The sequence below is a fragment of the Trichechus manatus genome, unplaced genomic scaffold (assembly GCF_000243295.1).
Source record: "Trichechus manatus latirostris isolate Lorelei unplaced genomic scaffold, TriManLat1.0 scaffold00240, whole genome shotgun sequence".
In the NCBI taxonomy this organism is placed as follows: Eukaryota; Metazoa; Chordata; class Mammalia; order Sirenia; family Trichechidae; genus Trichechus; species Trichechus manatus.
The window spans coordinates 2,978,835-2,999,548 of NW_004444176.1; the positions used below are offsets into that span (position 1 = coordinate 2,978,835).

General features: G+C 37.7%; 1 protein-coding gene across 1 annotated transcript; it reads left to right on the plus strand.

Moving 5' to 3' along the window:
- The first annotated feature begins 9,964 nt into the window (after positions 1-9,964).
- On the plus strand, positions 9,965-10,921 carry LOC101352237 (olfactory receptor 5B3-like). The gene has a single exon (XM_012559385.2). It carries the CDS (start codon positions 9,986-9,988, stop codon positions 10,919-10,921), a length of 936 nt encoding a protein of 311 aa, XP_012414839.1. The 5' UTR covers positions 9,965-9,985.
- Positions 10,922-20,714: the final 9,793 nt, after the last annotated feature.

Below are 20,714 nucleotides of genomic sequence, written 5' to 3' on the forward strand. Positions count from 1 at the left end.
CCTTTCTAAGCGTATTCTGCAGGTGTTTTTTCCAAGACAGATTTGTTTGTTCTTCTGGTATATTCAATATTCTTAGCCAACACCATAATTCAAAGGCATCAATTCTTCAGTTTTCCTTATTAATTGTTCCACTTTTGCATGCATATGTGGTGATTGAAAATACCGTGGCTTGGTATTTTACATATATATAAACACACACACATATATTTATATAATCTCATCATATAAAGTCATTACATTTAATCTCATTATATAATCCAATCATATATGCATAATCACACTATATATTTACATATTATATATATATATATAAAAACCCTGGTGGCGTAGTGGTTAAGTGCTGTGGCTGCTAACCAAAGGGTCGGCAGTTCGAATCCGCCACGCACTCCTTGGAAACGCTATGGTGCAGTTCTACTCTGTCCTATTGGGTTGCTATGAGTAAGAATCGACTCGATGGAAACGGGTTTGGTTTTATATATATACATATATGTATTTATATATATTCTCAAGGAGCCCTGCTGGCACAATCGTTAAGTGCGCAGATACTAACCAAAAGCTTCAAACCCTCCCAGCAGCTCAGTGGGAGAAAAGACCTGGCAATCTATACCTATAAAAATTACAGTCTCAGAAACCCTACGGAGTTCCCAACTCCTGGGTATTTATTCAGGTGAAATGTGAAAATAAAAACTTACTTTTACACAAAACACTTTAGGCAAATGTTTAGAGTGGTTTTATTTGTACTCACTAAACACTGCAACCAACACAAACAATCCTCAACTGGGGAATGGATAAACAGTGTGTGGTGTCCAATAATGGAATACAAATCAACAAATAAAAAGGATTCCACTACTTATACATGTAACAACATGGATGGATTTCAAATGTATTATGCTAAATGAAAGAAGCCTACAAATATTAGGATTTCACTTATATGACATTTTGGCGAAACTATGTGAAGATAATACAGTTTAGTGGTTGCAAGGAGCAGCGGGTGGGAGAAGGTGTTGGCCAAGAAACTTGGGGAATTTGTTTAGTTGATTAAGTTGTTCTACACTGTGATTATAGTAGTGGGTACATGACCATTGACAATAGACCAAATCTTAGAATTATATACCTAAAACCATGGATATTGCTGTATGTAAATTACACATAATTATAAAGTGGAATAAAAAGCAAGAAATGGCAACAAATATTGCACAAACATGTGTGCTCACTGCACTGAACATATCCACCTAGGTCTCCATGGGCAGTGTAATTGCTTCTTCTATAGCTAATTGAGGTGAGGAGCTGTAGATGCCCTCCTGGAGGGCATCCCCCGAGAGCTTTGGGTCTTTATAACTCCCTCCTGGTTTCCATGCATTAGCCTCTGAAATCACAGCATCACTCCATGTGACATCAACTGGAGGGACCAGACTGTATCCAGAACTCCTTTGGTAATAATTGATTCAAAATAATTTTAGCAGTTGTTAACTCACGTGCAGCTTTCCCCCAAATTAAATATTTGGAGTGAGTATTCAACAATAGCCAGGGAAACACCCCAAAAGAAAAATGATCTTGAATGACTTGAAAATGAGTTGCTTATTTTATCAGGGTAATCTCCTCTATCTCTAGATCTTTAACTAGATCAGAAAAGTCTTTTTCATATAAGGTAACATTTATAGATTCCAAGGATTAGGACCTGGTTATCTTTGGAGAAGATTATTGAGCCTATATTGCAGATTTATTTTCATTTATGCTACTGCATGTACATCACCCAGATTGTCTGGGGAAGGAAGGCCTCCTGTTACACACGGTTACTCATAGTTACAGGCTACTGAAGGCTTCAACATAAGTAGCTGCACCCGCTGGAGGCTGCTGTCTTCTCAGTCACCATGGCAAGAGAAGAGACAACTGGAGGGTTGTTCATATGCTTTAACCCACCCAGAAATGACATATATTTACTCTTCACAACTGTAAGTCTGCGAATTATGTGGGAGACAAATTTCATTATGTTTGTCTTACAAATAAGGAGGAGGTAAGCGACCCCTCCAAAGGCAGAGAAAGAATGCCTGTTATATGCAAGAGTTAAACCCAGGTTTCCTGACTGCATGTTAATATTCTTTCCTCCATCTTTTACTGCCTTGAAGACCTTGGAAGCTTTTGAATAGTACTTGAGAGATACAGCTTCTCTAATAGTATCAGTGCATTATCCCATGGCTGAATTTCTGATTCCAAACTCACAATTCAGAATTGCTATTCTCTTTCTAACAGAAATCCAGGTAAGCTTTTTATTTTATGTAAAATTTTAATGAGTAGTGCAATTCATGTTAAAGCAGCAGTGAAGTTATACATAAAATGAGTTATTTGATCCCAGAATATGATGTTTTAAACACTTTTCTAAAACAGTGAGTTAAGACTGGGGTATAAATGTCAAAACTTCCATTAGAACGGAGTTAAGTGATACTTATGAAACATCATGTTGTTTTCTGAAAGAAGATGAGCAAAAAAAAAGAATAAATGATACTTACTCTCAGTAGGTGTAATATCTTGTTCACTATCTGTTGGTCTCTAATTAAAGGTAAAAACCTTTAACTGAAGGTTAAAGACAAACTAAAAAAAAGAAAAGTAGAGAGTAGAATGATACCTTTTTAAGCAATAGAAGGGTCCTAATTGAATAGTAAGATCCATACTCCATTTTAACCTTTATTTCATAATCTCACCCTTATTATTAGTAGCACATCTGAAAACACCGACAGTGAAGTGACTAAATAGCACAGGCTTTCTATTTGGTCAGAACTGGGTTTAAAACTTGGATTTTGAATCCTCCTCATACTAGCTATGTAATAGCATAACTTCTTGAATCCTTGATAGTAAAGTAGGAATAATAACACTATATAACTTTCAAAGTTATTCTGAGAATTAATTGAAAATATACGTGTTTATATATGTGTATTTTCATCGGCTTTTATAATGTAGAAAAGTGGTTATGTGTTAAAAGTTGGCAAACACAAGACCCTTATAAGCCAGGCTTCTAAAGTGAAGCTCTGAAAGGATTAGGAGGAAGATGGTACAGAGTGGTGGTTAAGCAGAAGATGGATGGCCTACACAAGATTTCAGATTGAAATAAAAAATGTAAAATATTGTGCCTGCACAAGAAGAGATTCAAATAAAAAATTTGAAAACATGGAACACACCAGCAGAACGTATATACAGACAAAATGCACCCACAATCTATGAGCTTTCAACCTTTGATCTCTGTGATTCAGCTATGGGATGACAATTATAAGAGAAAGAATGAGTTTAAGAAAATGAGACTCTTTCAATCCATGCTAAAACACAGATTTCAGCTAATAGAATTATTTAAATTCAATTAATACAAATTAAATAAAAGAACAGCTCACATGGAAATACTGGCATAGCCCGCATATGGACTGGAGGGCAATGAGAAACACTAGGGGGCTAGAAAATCTCAGTAGATCCAGCATGTGAGGGAAAGCAGGTAGATGGGTAAGGCTACCAGATGTTAAAAACGCACACACATTTTAGGGCCTCTTATGTCACCGCTTACCTTCTGCAAGCCATCATAAAGGCCATCGTTACATCCTAATATTACACCTAATGTTATACCTAACACTAACACTAATTGAAGTATTGCATTGGACAAATATCTGCGAAAGATCTCTTTAAAGTCTTAAAAAGAAAAGATGTCACTTTGGTGACTAAAGTGCACCTGACCAAAGACTTGGTATTTTCTTTCTTCTTTTTAATTGTGCTTTAGGTGAAGATTCACAGAGTAAATTAGTTTCTCATTAAACAATTAATACACATATTGTTTTGTGACATTGGTTGCCAACCCCATGACATGTCAACACTCTCCCCTTCTCGATCTTTGGTTGCCCATTTTCATTCGTCCAGCTTTCCTGTCCCCTCCTGCCTTCTTGTTTTAGCCCCTGGGCTGGTGTGCCCATTTAGTCTCATACACATGATTGAGCTATAGGTATTATTGTTTGCTTTATGGGCCTGTCTAATCTTTGGCTGAAAGGTGAGCCTCAGGAGAGATTTAGGTACTGAATTAAAAGAGTGTCCAGGGGTCATACTCTCGGGGTTTCTCCAGTCTCTGTCAGACCAGGAAATCTGTTTTTTTTTTTTTTGTGATCCCTGTCAGAGCAGTCAGTGGTGGTAGCCAGATACCATCTAGTTGTGCTGGACTCAGTCTGGTGGAGGCTGTGGTAGTTGTGGTCCATTAGTCCTTTGGGCTAATCTTTCCCTTGTGTCTTTGATTTTCTTCATTTTCCCTTGCTCCAGACCAGGTGGGACCAGTGGACTATTTTAGATAGTTGCTCACAAGCTTTTAAGACTCCAGACACTACTCAACACAGTTGGATGTAGAACATTTTTTTTTACAAACTATGAGATGCCAGTTGAGCTAGATGTCCCCCAAGACTATGGTCCCCAGCCCTCAGCCCAGTAACTTGGTCCCTCAGGGAGTTTGATTGTGTCCATGAAGCTTCTATGACCTTGCCTTGGTCAAGTTGTACTGACTTCCCTAGTATTGTGTACTGTCTTACCCTTCACCAAAGTTACCTCTTATCTATTGTCTAGTTAGTGTTCTTCCCTCCCTGCCCTTCCCCTCCCTGGAACCATCAAAGATTATTCCTTTCTGTGTGTCAACCTTTTCATGAGTTTTTATAATACTGGTCTCATATAGTATTTGTCCTTTTATGATTGACTTATTTCACAAAGCATAGTGTCCTCCAGATTCATCCATGTTGTGAGACGTTTTGCAGATTCATCGTTGTTCTTTATTGTTGCATAGTATTCCATTGTGTGTATGTACCATAGTTTGTTTGTCCGTTCATCTGTTGATGGGCACTTAGGTTGTTTATATCTTTTCGTTATTGTGAATAATGCTGCAATGAACTTGGATGTGCATATGTCTATTTGTATGACAGCTCTTACCTCTCTAGGATATATTGTTAGGAGTCGGATTACTGGATCATATGGTATTTCTATTTCTAGCTTTTTAAGGAAGTGCCATATTGTTTTCCAAAATGGTTGTACCATTTTGCATTCCCACCAGCAGTGCTGAAGAGTTCCACTCTCCCTGAAGCCTCTTCAGCATTTGTTATTTTCTGTTTTTTGATTCATGCCAGTAATGTCGGGGTGAGATGGTATCTCATTGTAGTTTTGATTTGCATTTCTCTAACGGCTAGTGAACGTGAGCATTTCCTCATATGTCTGTTAGCTGCCTGAATGTCTACTTTGGTAAAATGTCTCTTCATATCCTTTGCTCATTTTTTAATTTATTAGTTGTCTTATTATTGTAGAGGTGTTGGATTTTTCTATAGATTTTAGAGATCAGAACTTTGTTGGATGCGTCATAGCTAAAAAATTTTTTCCCAGTCTGTAGTTCGTATTTTCACTCTTTGGTAAAGTCTTTTGATGAGCATAAGTGTTTAATTTTTAGAAGATCCAAGTTATCTAGCTTATCTTCTGGTGTTTTGTATTGTTGGTTATGGTTTGTATCCTATTTATATCATGTATTACGGTCTCTAATGTTGGCCATATTTTTTCTTTCATGATCTTTATAGTTTTTGTTTTATAATTGGTTCGTTGATCCATTTTTAATTAGTTTCTGTGTATGGTGTGAGGTATGGATTCTGTTTCATTTTTTTTACAGATGGACATTCAGTTTTGCCAGCACCACTTGTTGAAAAGACTGTCTTTTCCCCTTTTGGTGGACTTTGGGCCTTTGTCCAAGATCAGGTGACTGTAGGTGTATGGATTTATATCTGGGTTCTTGATTGTGTTTCATTGGTCAATGTGTCTGTCCTTGTACAAGTACCAGGCTGTTTTGACTACTGTAGCTGTATAGAAGGGTCTGAGGTCAGGTAGTGAGAGGCCTCCTACTTCCTTCTTCTTCTTCAGTATGCTTTACATATGCGGGGTCTCTTCCTTTTCCCTATAAAGTTAATGATTAGTTTTTCCATCCTGTTATAGAACACTGTTGGTATTTGGATCGGGATTGTATTTTATTTGTAGATTGCTTTGGGTAGAATTGACATTTTCACAATGTTGAATCTACCTCCATGAGCATGGCATGGTTTTCCATTTCCATTTATATAGGTCTCTTTCAGTCTCTTGCAATAGTGTTTTGTAGTTTTCTTTGTACAGGTCTTTTACATCCCTAGTTAGATTTTTTCCTAAGTATTTAATTTTTTTAAGGGCTATTATAAATGATAGTGCTTTTCTGATTTCCTTTTCACGGTTCTCTTTATTGGTATATAGGAAGCTAACTGATTTTTGTATGTTTATCTTATATCCTGCTACTCCTGTCTATTAGTTCCAGCAGTTTTCTTGTGGAGTGTTTGGCTTCTTTATGTATAGTATATATTATCTGCAAATAGGGATAGTTTTACTTCTTCCATACCAAGTTGGATGCCCTTTATTTCTTTTTCTTGCCTTATTGCTCTAGCTAGCACTTCCAGCACAATGATAAATAGGAGTGGTGATATAGGGCATCCTTATCTTGTTCTTCTTTTCATGGGGAGTGTTTCCAGCCTCTGTCTGTTGAGAATGATGTTAGCTGTTGGTTTTGTACAGATTTGCTTTATTATGTTGAGGAAACTCTCTTCTATTCCTATTTTATTGAGAATTTTTATCTGGAATGGGTGTTGGACTTTATGTCTTAGTCATCTAGTGCTGCTCTAACAGAACTACCACAAGTGGATGTCTTTAAAAAAGAGAAGTTTACTCTCTCACAGTCCAGTAGGCTACAAGTCCAAATTCAAGGCATCAGCTCCTGGGGAAGGCTTGCTTTCTCTCTCAGCTCTGGAGAAATTTCCTTGTGATGCATCAATCTTCCCTTGGTCTGGGAGCATCTCAGCACAGGAACCTCAGGTCCAAAGGACATGCTCTGCTCCCAGCACTGCTTTCTTGGTAGTATGAGGTTCCCATGTGTCTCTGATCTCTTCTCTCTTTTATATTTCAAAAGAAATTGGATTAAGACACTATCTAATCTTGTAAACCTCATCAGCATAACCTCATCACAGTGATAGAATTTAAAACACATAAGGAGATCACATATAACCTCATCATAGGGACAGAGTTTACAACACATAAGTAAATCACATCAGAATACACAATCATACAATACTGGGAATCATGACCTAGCCAAGTTGCTACACACATTTTTTGGAGGACACAATTCAGTCTATGACATTATCAAATGCCTTTTCTGTATCGATTGCAAAGATTTTGTGATTCTTTTATTTATGTGGTGGATTATGTTGATTGATTTTTTAAATGTTTAACCATCTTTTCATACTTGGTATTAATCTCACTCAATTGTGGTGTATTATTTTTTATATGATGCTGAATTCTATTGGCTAGAATTTTATTGAGAATTTTTGCATCTATATTCCTGAAATATTGGTCTGTAATTTCCTTTTTTTGCGGTATTTTTTGCCTGGTTTTAGTATCAGTCTTTTATTATTTGATGTCACCTTGACTTTCTCTCTATTTGAAAATTCTACACCAGCACCATTTATTCCCTCTTTTATTGTTCTGACATTGTTGTCATTTACAGATTGACTTCTCTAGTTACCCGTTGTAAATCTTTTAGTTTTGTTTTATCTTTTAGAGTTCAGTACCTACACTACTATCTGGCTATGCTGTCCTGTGTCCTAGATTCAGGTTGTTGTCTGATGTTGTTAGTTCTCTAACTGAAGGATTCCCTTTATTAACTCTTGTAAGATTGCTTTGGTTTTTACATATTCCCTTAATTTCTGTGTATCTGGAAATGTCCTAATTTCATCATCATATTTGAATGAGAGGTTTGCAGGATATATTATTCTTATTTGAAAATTTTTTTTGTTAAGGTTTCATATATGTCATCCCATTGCCTTCTTGCCTGCATGGTTTCTGCTGAGTAATCAGAACTTAGTCTTATTGTTTCCCCTTTGTATGTGACTTTTCGTTTTTCTTGAGCTGCTCTCAGGATTCTTTCTTTGTCTTTGGTTTTGGTGAGTGTGACTATGATATGTCTTGGTGACTTTCTTTTAGGGTCTATCCTATATAGGTTTCATTGAGCTTTTTGGATAGTCAGACTTTGATCTTTCATGATATTAGGGAAGTTTTCTTTCAGCCAATCTTCAATGATCTTCTCTATGGTTTCCATTTTCTCCCCCTGTTCTGGAACTCCAATCATGTGCATATTTTTGCTCTTGATTGTATCTCACATAGTTCTTAGGTTTTCTTCAATCATCTTCGTTCTTTTCTCTGGTTTTTCCTCAAACTAAGTGGTATCCATGAATTTATCTTCAATTTCTCTAGTCTTGTCTGTCATTTTTTCAAAATTCCTCCTACAACCTTCTACTGCATTGTCCATTTCTGAAATCTTGTTTATCTTTTGAATTTCTAATTGCTGTTTTTGTATGATTCCTACTTGGTTATTTATTTTGACATTAAGTTCCTGTCTTATTTTCCTGAATTCTTCCATTGCTTTGCCTGTGTTTTACATGATTTTTTTCTGTATTTTCAATGATTTTTTCCAAGCCTTGATATTTTCAATTACATCATATTGCATGTGGAATCTGGACAATGAAAAAAGAAGACCAATTGATGCATTCAAATTATGGTATAGGTGAAGAATATTGAATATTCCATGGACTGCTAGAAAAATGAACGAATCTGTCTTGGAGGAAGTACAGCCAGAATGTTCCCTAGAAGAGATGATAAAAAGACTTCATCCTGTTTGTTTTGGATATGTCATCAAAAGGGGCCAATCGCTAGAGAAAGAATTATGTTTTCTAAAGTATACAAAAAAGAGGGGTACCCTCAATTTGATAGATTGACACAGTGGTTGCAACAAAGGGCTCAAATGTACATACAATTGTGAGGATCATGCAGGAAGGACCAGGCAACAGTTCATTCTGTTATACACAAGGTGGCTATGAGTCAGAGATGACCTGACAGCACCTAACAACAATAGCAACACTAATCAGGCTATGCTGAACACCCAATTTTACTCATTGTCTTTTATGCATTATCTCATTTAATTCTCACTATAATACCTTGAAGTAGGTCTCACTACCATCCTTGTTTCACAGATGGAGGAAATGGGGCCCTAAGAAGTTAGATCAGGATGATTGGTAGGTAGTAAATGATAGAGCTGTTATTGAACACATATGCTCCTTTTCACTGTACAGAACATCTATTCCCAACGTTATGTCTTTCCTTCAGAATTGTCTTTGCTGTTTGTACATGTCCCTACTGCAGAATTTATACCACCACATCTACTACCCATATATCTCTCAGTTACTTCATTGTGTTATCTCAAACATAGAGTTTGGACCAATGGAGAAAATAAGTAATTTTAAAGTGATTTAAATTTAGTTTGAATTACGACCATTAAGAATATGTGTACCTGGATCCTAAGCACGGCTTTACCAGTTAATATTTCTGTAAACTTGAATAAATTGCTCAACCTTTTGTGCCTCGTAAGTTAAATGGGGATAGCAACTAATCAGTCTAATAGTGTCATTGAAAGGAATACAAGAATATGCTTATAAGGTGTCTAGAGCAATGTGGGCATGTGAATGATATAAAAGTTTTCACTAGGCTTGCAAAAACTGAGTTAGAAGTTCATATCATTCCCAACATATCATCTTGGTTTAGTTGCTGCATTTTCTACAGTTCAGAGTAAGAATTTATAAAAGTAAAAAGTCAGGAGATGTTCCAAGATCTTTCAGGTTTAACAATTAGTAACTATACAAATAATTTATGCACTAAATTTAATTTTCAAGCTCCCTTTTTCAAACCCACATTTTATGTATGGAGACTCTTTTAAGTAAAAATTATTAGTATAATGAAGTAATGCACATGATATTTACATTATTTATACAATTTATACAATTCAGTTTCACTGCAATCTCTTTTCTGTTTAACACTCTGCTGTATTATTTCTTCTTGATACAGGGCATCTCTTGATTCCTGAATAACATCAATGGAGAATGGCACAGAAATCACTCAGTTCATCCTGCTAGGACTAACCAATGCCCCAGAGCTTCAGTTCCCCCTCTTCATAATGTTCACTCTCATTTACGTCATCAACGTGCTTGGGAACCTGGGGATGATTATGTTGATTTTGTTGGACTCTCGTCTCCACACTCCTATGTATTTTTTCCTCAGTAACTTGTCTCTGGTGGACCTTTGTTACTCTTCAGCTGTCACTCCCACTGTGTTGGCTGGGTTCCTTACAGGAGACAATGTCATCTCCTACAATGCATGTGCTGCTCAGATGTTCTTTTTTGCAGTATTTGCTTCTGTGGAAAATTTTCTCTTGGCTTCAATGGCCTATGACCGCTACTCAGCAGTGTGCAAACCCCTACATTATACCACCACCATGACAACAGGTCTGTGTGTATGTCTGGCTATAGGTTCCTATGTTAGTGGTTTCCTGAGTGGCTCCATCCACACTGGGGTCACATTCTGTCTCTCCTTCTGTATGTCCAATGTGGTCCATCACTTTTTCTGTGACGTTCCGGCAGTCATGGCTCTCTCTTGCACTGATAGACATGTTAGTGAGATGGTTCTTGTTTTTGCAGCGGGCTTCAATACCTTTTTTGCTCTTCTGGTTATCTTGATATCCTACCTGTTCATATTTATCACAGTTCTAAAGATGCACTCAGCTGAAGGATATCGGAAGGCTTTATCCACCTGTGCTTCTCACTTCATTGCAGTTTCCATCTTCTATGGGACATGCATCTTCGTGTACATACAACCCAGCTCCAGTCATTCCATGGACACAGACAAAAAGGCATCTGTGTTCTATACTATGGTCATCCCCATGATAAACCCTCTGGTCTATAGCCTGAGGAACAAGGATGTCAAGAGCGCATTTGAGAAGGTTGTTGAGAAGGCAAAATTGCCTCTAGGCTAACTATTTCAATGTATTAGAATCCACAACCCAGTGTTTTCCCCTCAGATCTTCTCTGTGCAATGGCTTACAGTTTAAGGCCTTCAACACACTTAAGGTTGATACACTTACCTCTTCAAAAATCTGTTGTCTAGAAGAAAGAAAACATTATGTCCAGAAATACAATCCATGAACGAGAATGGATAAGGTGGAACTTAAGGATATATGGGTTTTGCTTTTCGAAAACCATTTTAATGACATTAGATTTATTCTCATATTCTTTACCATATGCCAGTACAAGAATGGAATATACATCCAACTGGGCACACAAAAATCCATGGATAGAAAGATATGCTAAGACCCTATATGTGCACTTACATACAGTAATAGAAAATTTTTAAATTAGGTAAATGGAATGTCACCAGTTTTTAATAAAACAAATTAAAATAAACAATTGTGGAATCATAATATACAATCACAATAATCTTATTTGTTCCCCTAGTTGAAAAGCTTCCAAAAAGGAAAAAAAGTGTTAAGAATTTTTTATTAAAGGTATTTGCTTTTTGTTGGCATATTTTCTTCAGAGCTGCGTAAATATAGCATATTAAAGGAAATGATTTTTCTGTCTTCACTAAATCATTTGGTAGAAACAGTATGGTTACATGATAATATTCAAACAGGAAAAGGCTGGAGTACAAGAAAAGGAGAAGAGTAATGAGAGAATCTTTTAGCTCATCCGTACGTGACTACCAACTCTTCACATTTTGTAAAAAAAAAAAAAAAAAGAGAAAGTAATGATAATATTAACCATATTTCTTACTGTAAATGATATGAAATGGTTAATGCCAATCATTTAAGGATACTTTAGTTCTGGTTGAGCTATATCATCTTATCACTATCTTGCTAAATTTGTCTCGCTCCATCCATAATGATTCCTTGCTCTTCCTGGACAACTTTATGCATGTTCCTGTATCCAGGATTTTTACCTGCTGATCCTTCTGCTGGGAATGTACACTCACTCCCTTTAGGTCTCTGCTTAAATGTTGCCATATTATAGACACCCAAAATTCTGATGCACACTCTTGCTTTACTGTTTTATTCTTCATAGTCTTGATCATTACTCAATTATTATTATTACTTGTGTGTTCACCTGTTCCCCTATCTGCCATAAATAGAATGTACAGTCTGGGCAGTGGCTTTTTCTGCTTTACTAACAACTTCACCTTCAATACATTAATTATAGCCTGGTTCATGCTAACACCTTGATAAATGTTTGTTAAACTAAGGAATAGATAAATAAACTAAGCTTTGAGACTGTGAATACACTTGTCTCACTGATATTTATAGTTTACTACCCATAATATAATTATATAGAAAAGAATTGTGCAGCATATCATGAGACAAGACTGTTTATTTTTTGTTTTGGTTTGGTTTAAGCTACTTTCTCACTCAGTTCTTGCAGTTCCCTCTTTCGGAGATATGAATTTTTTGGAAACCAAATAATTGAGTGGATCAGCTTAAACCATCTTAATTTTTTCATTAGGATCGTTTCTTATAAAGTAACAAGTAATGAATGAAATGAATTCAATCAGGAAGTCAGAAATACACAATGTATTACACTATAAGAAGTTTCCTACATGATATAACTTGCGAAGTTCCTTTATACATGCTGACGATTCTTTTAACTCCAATGATTCTAAACATTCATTGAGAATGTAAGAATGATAATACTTATCAGCAATAAACATAACCTATCTCAATATGCTAATATAATAAACAATCATTTTGATCCTCAGATGAGCTCAATTCTATAATAAAACTACCACAAGAACTTTGTAGCCATGTCTTCTTTTTCTATCTCTGTTGAGAAAATGACACCTGTTATCAACTCCAGGGGGGACTGCTATCACATGGAGGATAGTAACTGTCTTAGGCTGGGTTCTCTACAGAAGCAAAACCAGTAAAGTGTATAAATAAATACATATATAGTGAGATTTTTATTAACATAATGGCTTAGGCAGTTGTAGAGGCTGGAATGTCACAAGTCCGTGGGTGAGTCTGGAGGCCTCTCCTGATTCATGTAACTGCAAGAGGTGGTAAACCCAAGATCAGCAGGTCAGGCAGCAGGGCTCTTGCTCACAGGCTGTAAAGACTGAAGAATCCCAAAATTGGCAGGAAAGATTGCTGGTAAGCTGATAGCTCATGTCCCAAGACCTGAGGTCAGATGAACAGGAGCCAGATGCAGGATCCAGAGCAAGCTAAAGCCCACAAGCCTTTCCAGAGAGCCCACCCATATTAGATGTAGGCCCCACCTCCAAGGAAACTCCCTTTCAACTGATTGGCTACTCACAGCAGACAGCATCATGGATATGATTACATTATATTAAATCTCATCATGGAAGTGATCACATCATCATACAACTGCCAAACTACATCATAACTGCCAAATAACTGAGAATCATGGCACAGCAAAGTTGACACACAACCTTAATAATCACAGTCCACCCCTTGTCAACTTGGCACCTGTACACATCTCCTTAAACCATTCTTAGTCTCTGAATGAAGACAATTATAAAGTCATACTTGCACCTAACATGATACAGTGAATACACATACAAGGCAGAAATACTCATAACAATTACAGTCTTCATTTCTAAAACTGGTCACGTGATCATAACTGGTATTTAGAACTACTTTTTTCCACCACCCATTACGTATTCCCTTTGCCCTCAGCATGCACCTCAGCTGGTCATGGTCCTTTGCCTGGTGGGGTGACCTAAACCTTTAATCCTGAAGCATCTGTGCCATTAGTGTTCATGTAGAAATTGGGTTGCTTTAGTTTTCCATTGACTTTAATCACAGGGCATGGTAGTACTAACAGATGCCCTAAGGGATCTCCCACATTTCAGACATACTCTTCTTTACCTCCATTATGTAATATCAATCCAATTTCCTCTTGGTATTCAGGATCAATCATATCAGCCAATATGGTAACCCCCATCTTTACCTGTTGATCTAGAGGCATAAGGAGCTCAAAGTGGGCAGGTGGCACTCTTAGCTTCTAGTTTAATGGAATCAGTGATGTGTCTCCAGGTGGGAGCATCCCTTCCTTTGGAGCTAAGACCTCTAGACCCACACGCATAAGGTCACGGGGACAGGAAGCAAAAATTTAGCAAATGGATCACTAGGGGTAATAGCGAGTGGTGCCACTCTCATTTCCACCTCTTGATTCCTGGACCTATGAATCCTGGCTATGGGAGAAAGAAATAAATGGACACTGATTTAGAGCATATACAGCCTCCTGGAGAATATTACCCCAACTGTGCAAGGTATTGCCACCTAGCTGGCACCATAACTGTGTCATTAGAAGGCCATTCCATCATTCTATCAAGCCAGCTGCTTCAGGATGATGGGGAACATGATAAGACCAGTGAATTCCATGAGCATGGGCCCATTGCCACACTTTGTTTGCTGTGAAGTGAGTCCCTTGGTCCGAGTCAAGGCCTAGCTAAGCTGACACACATATTAGGGGGACACAATTCAATCCATAACAGGCATCAAACATGCAATCACCCACAGCATCACCTCTCACCAATACCTGATCTATTGGTGGTGATATATTGCATATTTGTATTCCCACCACACACCATATGTTAGCAGTGCCCTCTTTACTCCTAGAAGCAGAGACATCAACATCTTTTAAGACAAACCAGAATTGAGAACCAATTTAGAAAACTTATCTTTACAATTTTGTTTTTCTAGAATCACTCCTGGTGCCAAATGCTTTTGAATGGGTTCTCTAGAGAAGCAAAACCAGTAAAGTGTATATATGTGTATATATATAGATAGAGAGAGAGAAAGAGAGGGAGATGGAGATAAATTTATATCAAGGAAATGGCTCATGTGGTTGTAGAGGCTGGAATGTACCAAGCCTGTGGGTCAGACTGGAGGCTTCTCTGGATTCACATAGCCACTCTGACTGGCAAACCCAAGATTGGCAAGTCAGACAGCAGGGCTCTTGCTCACAGGCTGTGAAGAATGATGAATCCCAAGATTGGCAGGCAAGACGGCAGGTAAGCTGATAGCTCATTTTCCAAGACCGGAGGTTAGACAAACAGTAGCCAGTTGCAGGAGAGTGAGCAAAAGCCCACGAGCCTTGCCAGAGAGTTTACCTATACTGGATGTAGGCCACACCCCCAAGGAAACTCCCTTTCAACCGATTGGCTACTCACAGCAAATCCCATCAAAGAGACTTAACATTTTATTAAATCTCATCATGGAAGTGATTGCATCATCATAAGACTGCCAAACTACATCATAACTGCCAAACCATTGAAAATCATGGCCCAGCCAAGCTGACACACAATCTTAACAATCCCAGTAGTTTGCAGGTGTTGGGGGTCACCAAAAAAGACACAACTCACACAGGCACTGGATGGAATTATTTTTTACTCACATAGAGAAGAGACAGAGCAAGATAAGTTTCAGTAGTGGGCATTGGCCAGGAGGTCTGACTCCATAGTCAATGCAAGGAGATGGCCTGTACACACCCCTTTTGTGCTACAGGAGAAAGGCCGTATTCCCTCCCCACCCAGAAGGGATATAACGGTTAGGTTGACCAGGTGCCATATAATGCACATGCTTAGCTAACAGTTATCAGAATGTTGACATGTGCTCAGGACAAGAAGGGAGTGATGTGCTGATAGACCATTATTTGCTATGGGAGGTGTTTTGGCTCCAGACACCACAGAAAGGGAGTTAGCCCCACTCACATCCCATCCAAAAAACTAGGTTAACACATCTTGTCCCAGGCACAGGATTCACTCGTGGATCACAAAGAAATGTGGCAGGCTGCACTCAGACTACCACCTTCCACTACCTCTACAAAATTAGAGACATTCACCTTGTAAAATTTTGTAAAACTGTACTTGAATGTACCAAGAATCACAGGCTGTTTTAGTGGGCAAAATGTGTTATAACCCAAATATCGCCCTCTGGCTCCAAAGAGTAGAAATTGGTGATATTTCTTTTTGGAACCATTTTTAAAATACTATTTTAAACTACAATGATTTTAGATATTCAAAACACTTGCAGTGATATTACAGAGACTGACATATGTCACACTCCCTTTTCCCTATTTTTGACATCTTGGATTACTATGATACATTTGTTAAAACTGAGAAAGCAACACTGGTACTTACTTTACTATGAGCTAAACTCCAGAATTTATTTGGATTTTTAAATTTTTCCACTACTATCCTTTTTCTCTTCCAGGGTCCAATAAAGGACACAACATCGCATATAGTTATCATGTTTCCTTATTATTCTCTTATCTGTGACAGTTTCTCAGTCTTTGTTCTTTAAACCTTGCAATTTTGAGAGTACTGGTCAGGCATTTTAAAGAATATCTTTTAATTTACTCTTCTTTAATGTTATTGTTTCTTTTTCTTTTCTCATAGTTAGACTGGGGTTAGAGGTTTAGGGAAAAATAAGAAGTACCCTTCTCATCACGTCATATGTGTTAACAACATGACTTTTCACTGAGAATTTTAGCCTTAATCACCTGGCCAAGATATTTTTGCCAGGTCCTCCACTATAAAGTTACTATATCTTCTCCCTTTCTATATTCTTTGGAATCAAGTCACAATCCAGCCCACACTCAAGGTGGTTAAGGACACTACACCTGGGGATTAGGTGTGGGGGTCTAAATAAATTATTTAGAATTCTGTAAGAGAAATTTGTCTCTTATGTACTTATTTATATCAGTATGGACTCATGTATATTTGTTTTATGCTCTGGGTTATAATTCAATACTATGTTTTATTTATTTCATTTCTCAAATTCTTCCATTTTTGGACATTGGGAACACTTTCACTTTGACTCTTGAGTCTTTTTCACATTGCCAAGTCCTTTTGTTTATAGCTGCCTAATATTTGATTATGACTATTAAAAGAATGTAAAGGAGAAAAACAAAATATAAAAAGCACAGCAGATCACAAACAAAATAATTTTTAGATATAAATTTCAAATATCAATAAAAATGGATTAAATCCACTCTACCTGTATATAAATGACACCTTTATAAAAAAGAAAAAGAAATGGCGGCAAGTCATGCAAGTGTATCTATGTTGTAACTCAGCCTACCAAACTAGGTCACCAAAGACAGTTTTATTGCTTCTTCTATATGTAAGTGAGTTGAGAAGTGCTTGCCCTCATAAAGGGTCTGTTCCCTTGAGAGCTCTTTGTATAATTTTCTCCTGCTTGACATTCATTAGGCTCTCAAATCCCATCTTGACTCATCATGAGTTTAGAGGGACTGGACGATGTGTAGCCCCTTTGGTCATCATTTATTCAAATGAATGTGGATGGTTGTTAGTAGTACACCCTGGTCTTCCCCAAACTGAATAATATCAGTGAGTCTGAAACCACAGCCAGGAAATACCCAAAGATAAAAATTATATTGATTCATGTTGAAAAGATAAACCCTTACTAGGTTGTATTATAGACCTACCCTCATTTGCTACTCAGACACAATTCTGTGAATTATATGACAGCTAATTTTATTATTTCTATATACACAAATTTAGCTTCCACTCTTGGAAGAAGGTAAATAGGTCTCCAAAGTAAAGAGACAAAACCATGGTAGATGTAAGACTTGAGTCTGGGTTTCCTAACCTAGGTTAATAATCTTTCCTCCATCTATCCATGTCTCAGTCTCAGAGACCTTGAAATCTTTTGACCAGTACTGGAAAAAGAGTTTCTCCAATAGCATTCATTGAAGAATATACATTCTTCCAGGACTGAATTTCTGATATCAGACTCAATTCAGAATTGTCTTTCTCTTCTTGTCAAGAGCAAGGTAAGTCTATATATTCCATATACTTTCCTAATGAGAAATGTAACTTATGCAAAAGCAGTGTGAGAGCTACATCTTATATCGTTTTCTGGGCCGAGATCTGGCTGTTTTGAATATTTTTATGAAACATTGACATGGGTCTAAAATTTAAATGCAAAAGCTTTCAGTTGGTGTAGAGTACAGTGATTGTTATGAAATGCTATGCAGCTTTCCTTAACAGCATGAGCAAAAACCTAGGCTACAGGATGCTCTGGTTGATAAGGTAGTAAATTTATTCTGTTTACTATCTGTTAGCCTGTCATTGCAGGACTAGTTGACCAGAACATGTTGAAAGAACATTTCTTTATACTCCAGAAGGATGATCATGAATTTACCAAGATACTTACTCTATTTTCATTTTCTTTTTTCCATAGTCTCACTCCTTTCATTACTTGAACATCTAGAAAATCTGACAGTGCAGTGGCTAAAGGCACAGACATTAAAATCAGTTAGACTTGGGTATGAGTCTTGTACTAGGTTGGAATTCTAGGAATTCACATATCTGCCAAATTCTCAGTTTCCTTAAGTGTAAATGAGGTGATGTATGTGTGTGCACATTTGGGCATTGAGAGAGAGGGGAAGACAGAGAGAATATGTCTTAGTTATCTAGTGCTGCTATAACAGAAATACCACAAGTGGATGGCTTTAACAAAGAGAAATTTATTTCTTCACAGTAAGGTAGGCTGAAAGTCCAAATTCAGGGCGTCAGCTCCAGGGGAAGTCTTTTTCTCTCTGTCAGCCTTCTTCTCTTTGGTGTTCCCCCAGACTAGGAGCTTCTCTGCACAGAGACCCTGGTCCAAAGGACACGCTCTGCTCCTGGCACTGCTTTCTTGATGGTATGAGGTCCCCCGTCTCACTGCTCACTTCTGTCTTTTATATCTCAAGAGATTGCCTCAGGACACAATCCAGTCTTGTAGATCCAGTCCTGCCTTACTAACACAACTGCCATCCATCCTCCCTCGTTAACATCATAGAGGCAGGATTTACAACATATAGGGAAATCACACAGTACCAGGAATCATGGCCCAGCCAAACTGATATACACATTTTTGGGGGGACATAATTCAAACCATGACAGAACATATAAGTCATCACAGAACATAGCATCTGCTAAAAAACACGCTGTTGTTGTTGTGAGGTACCATTGAGTCTGTTCTGACTCACAGCAACCTTATGGACAACAGAACAAAATGCTGCCCGGTCCTGTGTCATCATCAGAAGCATTGCTATGTTTGAGCCTATTGTTGCAGCCACTATGTCAATCCATATCATTGAGGGTCTTCCTCCTTTTTTGCTGACCCTCTACTTTACCAAGCATGATGTCATTCTCCAGGGACTGGTCCCTCCTGATAATATGTCCAAAGTACATGAAACGAAGTCTTGCCGTCCTCGCTTCTAAGAAGCATTCTGGCTGTACTTCTTCCAAGACAGATTTGTTCATTCTTCTGGGAGTTCACGGTATATTCAATATTTTTCGCCAACACCATATTTCAAATGCATCAATTCTTTTGGTCTTCCTAATTCCTCATCCAGGTTCAGCATGAACATGAGGCGACTGAAAATACCATGGCTTTGGTCAGGCGCATCTTAGTCCTCAAAGTGACATCTTTGCTTTTTAACACTTTCAAGAGGTCTTTTGCAGCAGATTTGATTGTTGCAATCATCATTTGATTTTTGTCTGCAGTTTCCATAGTCGTTGATTGTGGATCCAAGAAAAACTAAGTCCTTGACAACTTCAATATTTTCTCAGTTTATTATGATGCTCTGTATTCGTCCTGTTGTAAGGAGTTTTACTTTCTTTACATTGAGATGTAATCCATACTGAAGACTATAGTAGTTGATCTCCATCAGTAAGTGCTTCAAGTCCTCTTCACTTTCAGCAAGTAAAGTGGTGTCATCTGTATATCTCAGGTTGTTAATAAGTCTTCCTCCAATATTGATCAGTATTCTTTTTCATATAGTCCAGCTTCTTGAATTATTTAATTAGCATCACACAGCATGGTGAAAGGATACAATCCTGATGAACACCTTTCCTGATTTTAAACTACCCATATTCCCTTGCTCTGTTCAAACAACTGCCTCTTGGTCTACATACAGGTTCCACATGAGCACAATTAAGTGTTCTAGAATTCCCATTCTTTGAAGTGTTATCCATAATTTGTTATGATCCACACAGTCAAATGCATTTACATAGTCAATAAAACACAGGTAAACATCCTTCTTGATATTCTCTGCTTTCAGCTGAAACCCGTCTGACATCAGCAATGATATACCTCATTCCAAGTCCTCTTCTGAATCCAGCTTGAATTTCTGGTAGTGCCCTGTTGATGTACTGCTGCAACCATTATGGAATGATCTTCAGCAATATTTTACTTGCATGTTATATTAATCATATGGTTCGATAATTCTGTTGTTCACTGGACCATCTTTCTTTGGAATGGGCACGTATATGAATCTCTTCCAGTCAGGTAGCCAAGTAGCTATCTTCCAGATTTCTCGGAACAGACAAATGAGAGCTTCTAGCATTGCATCTGTTGTAGAAACATCTCAATTGATATTTTGTCAATTCCTGGAGCCTTGTTTTTTTGCCAGTGCCTTCAGTGCAGCTTGGACTTCTTCCTTCAGTGCCATTGGTTATTTTTTTGTTTTTTAATTTTTTAACATACATTGTTATGAGACCCCAACCGCTCACCCCATTCCATGACAGCAAACTCCTCCCCTCCGCCCCTGATTCCCCATGAACATTCAACCAGCTCCTAACTCTCTCTGCCTTCCCCTCTCACCTCTGGACAGAAGCCGCCCCTTTGGTCTCTTATATCTACTTGTCTAAGAGGCACATTCTTCACAAGTATCACTTTATGTCCTACAGTCGAGTCCAATCCCTGTCTGAAGAGTTGGCCTCAGAAATTGTTTTAGTTCTGG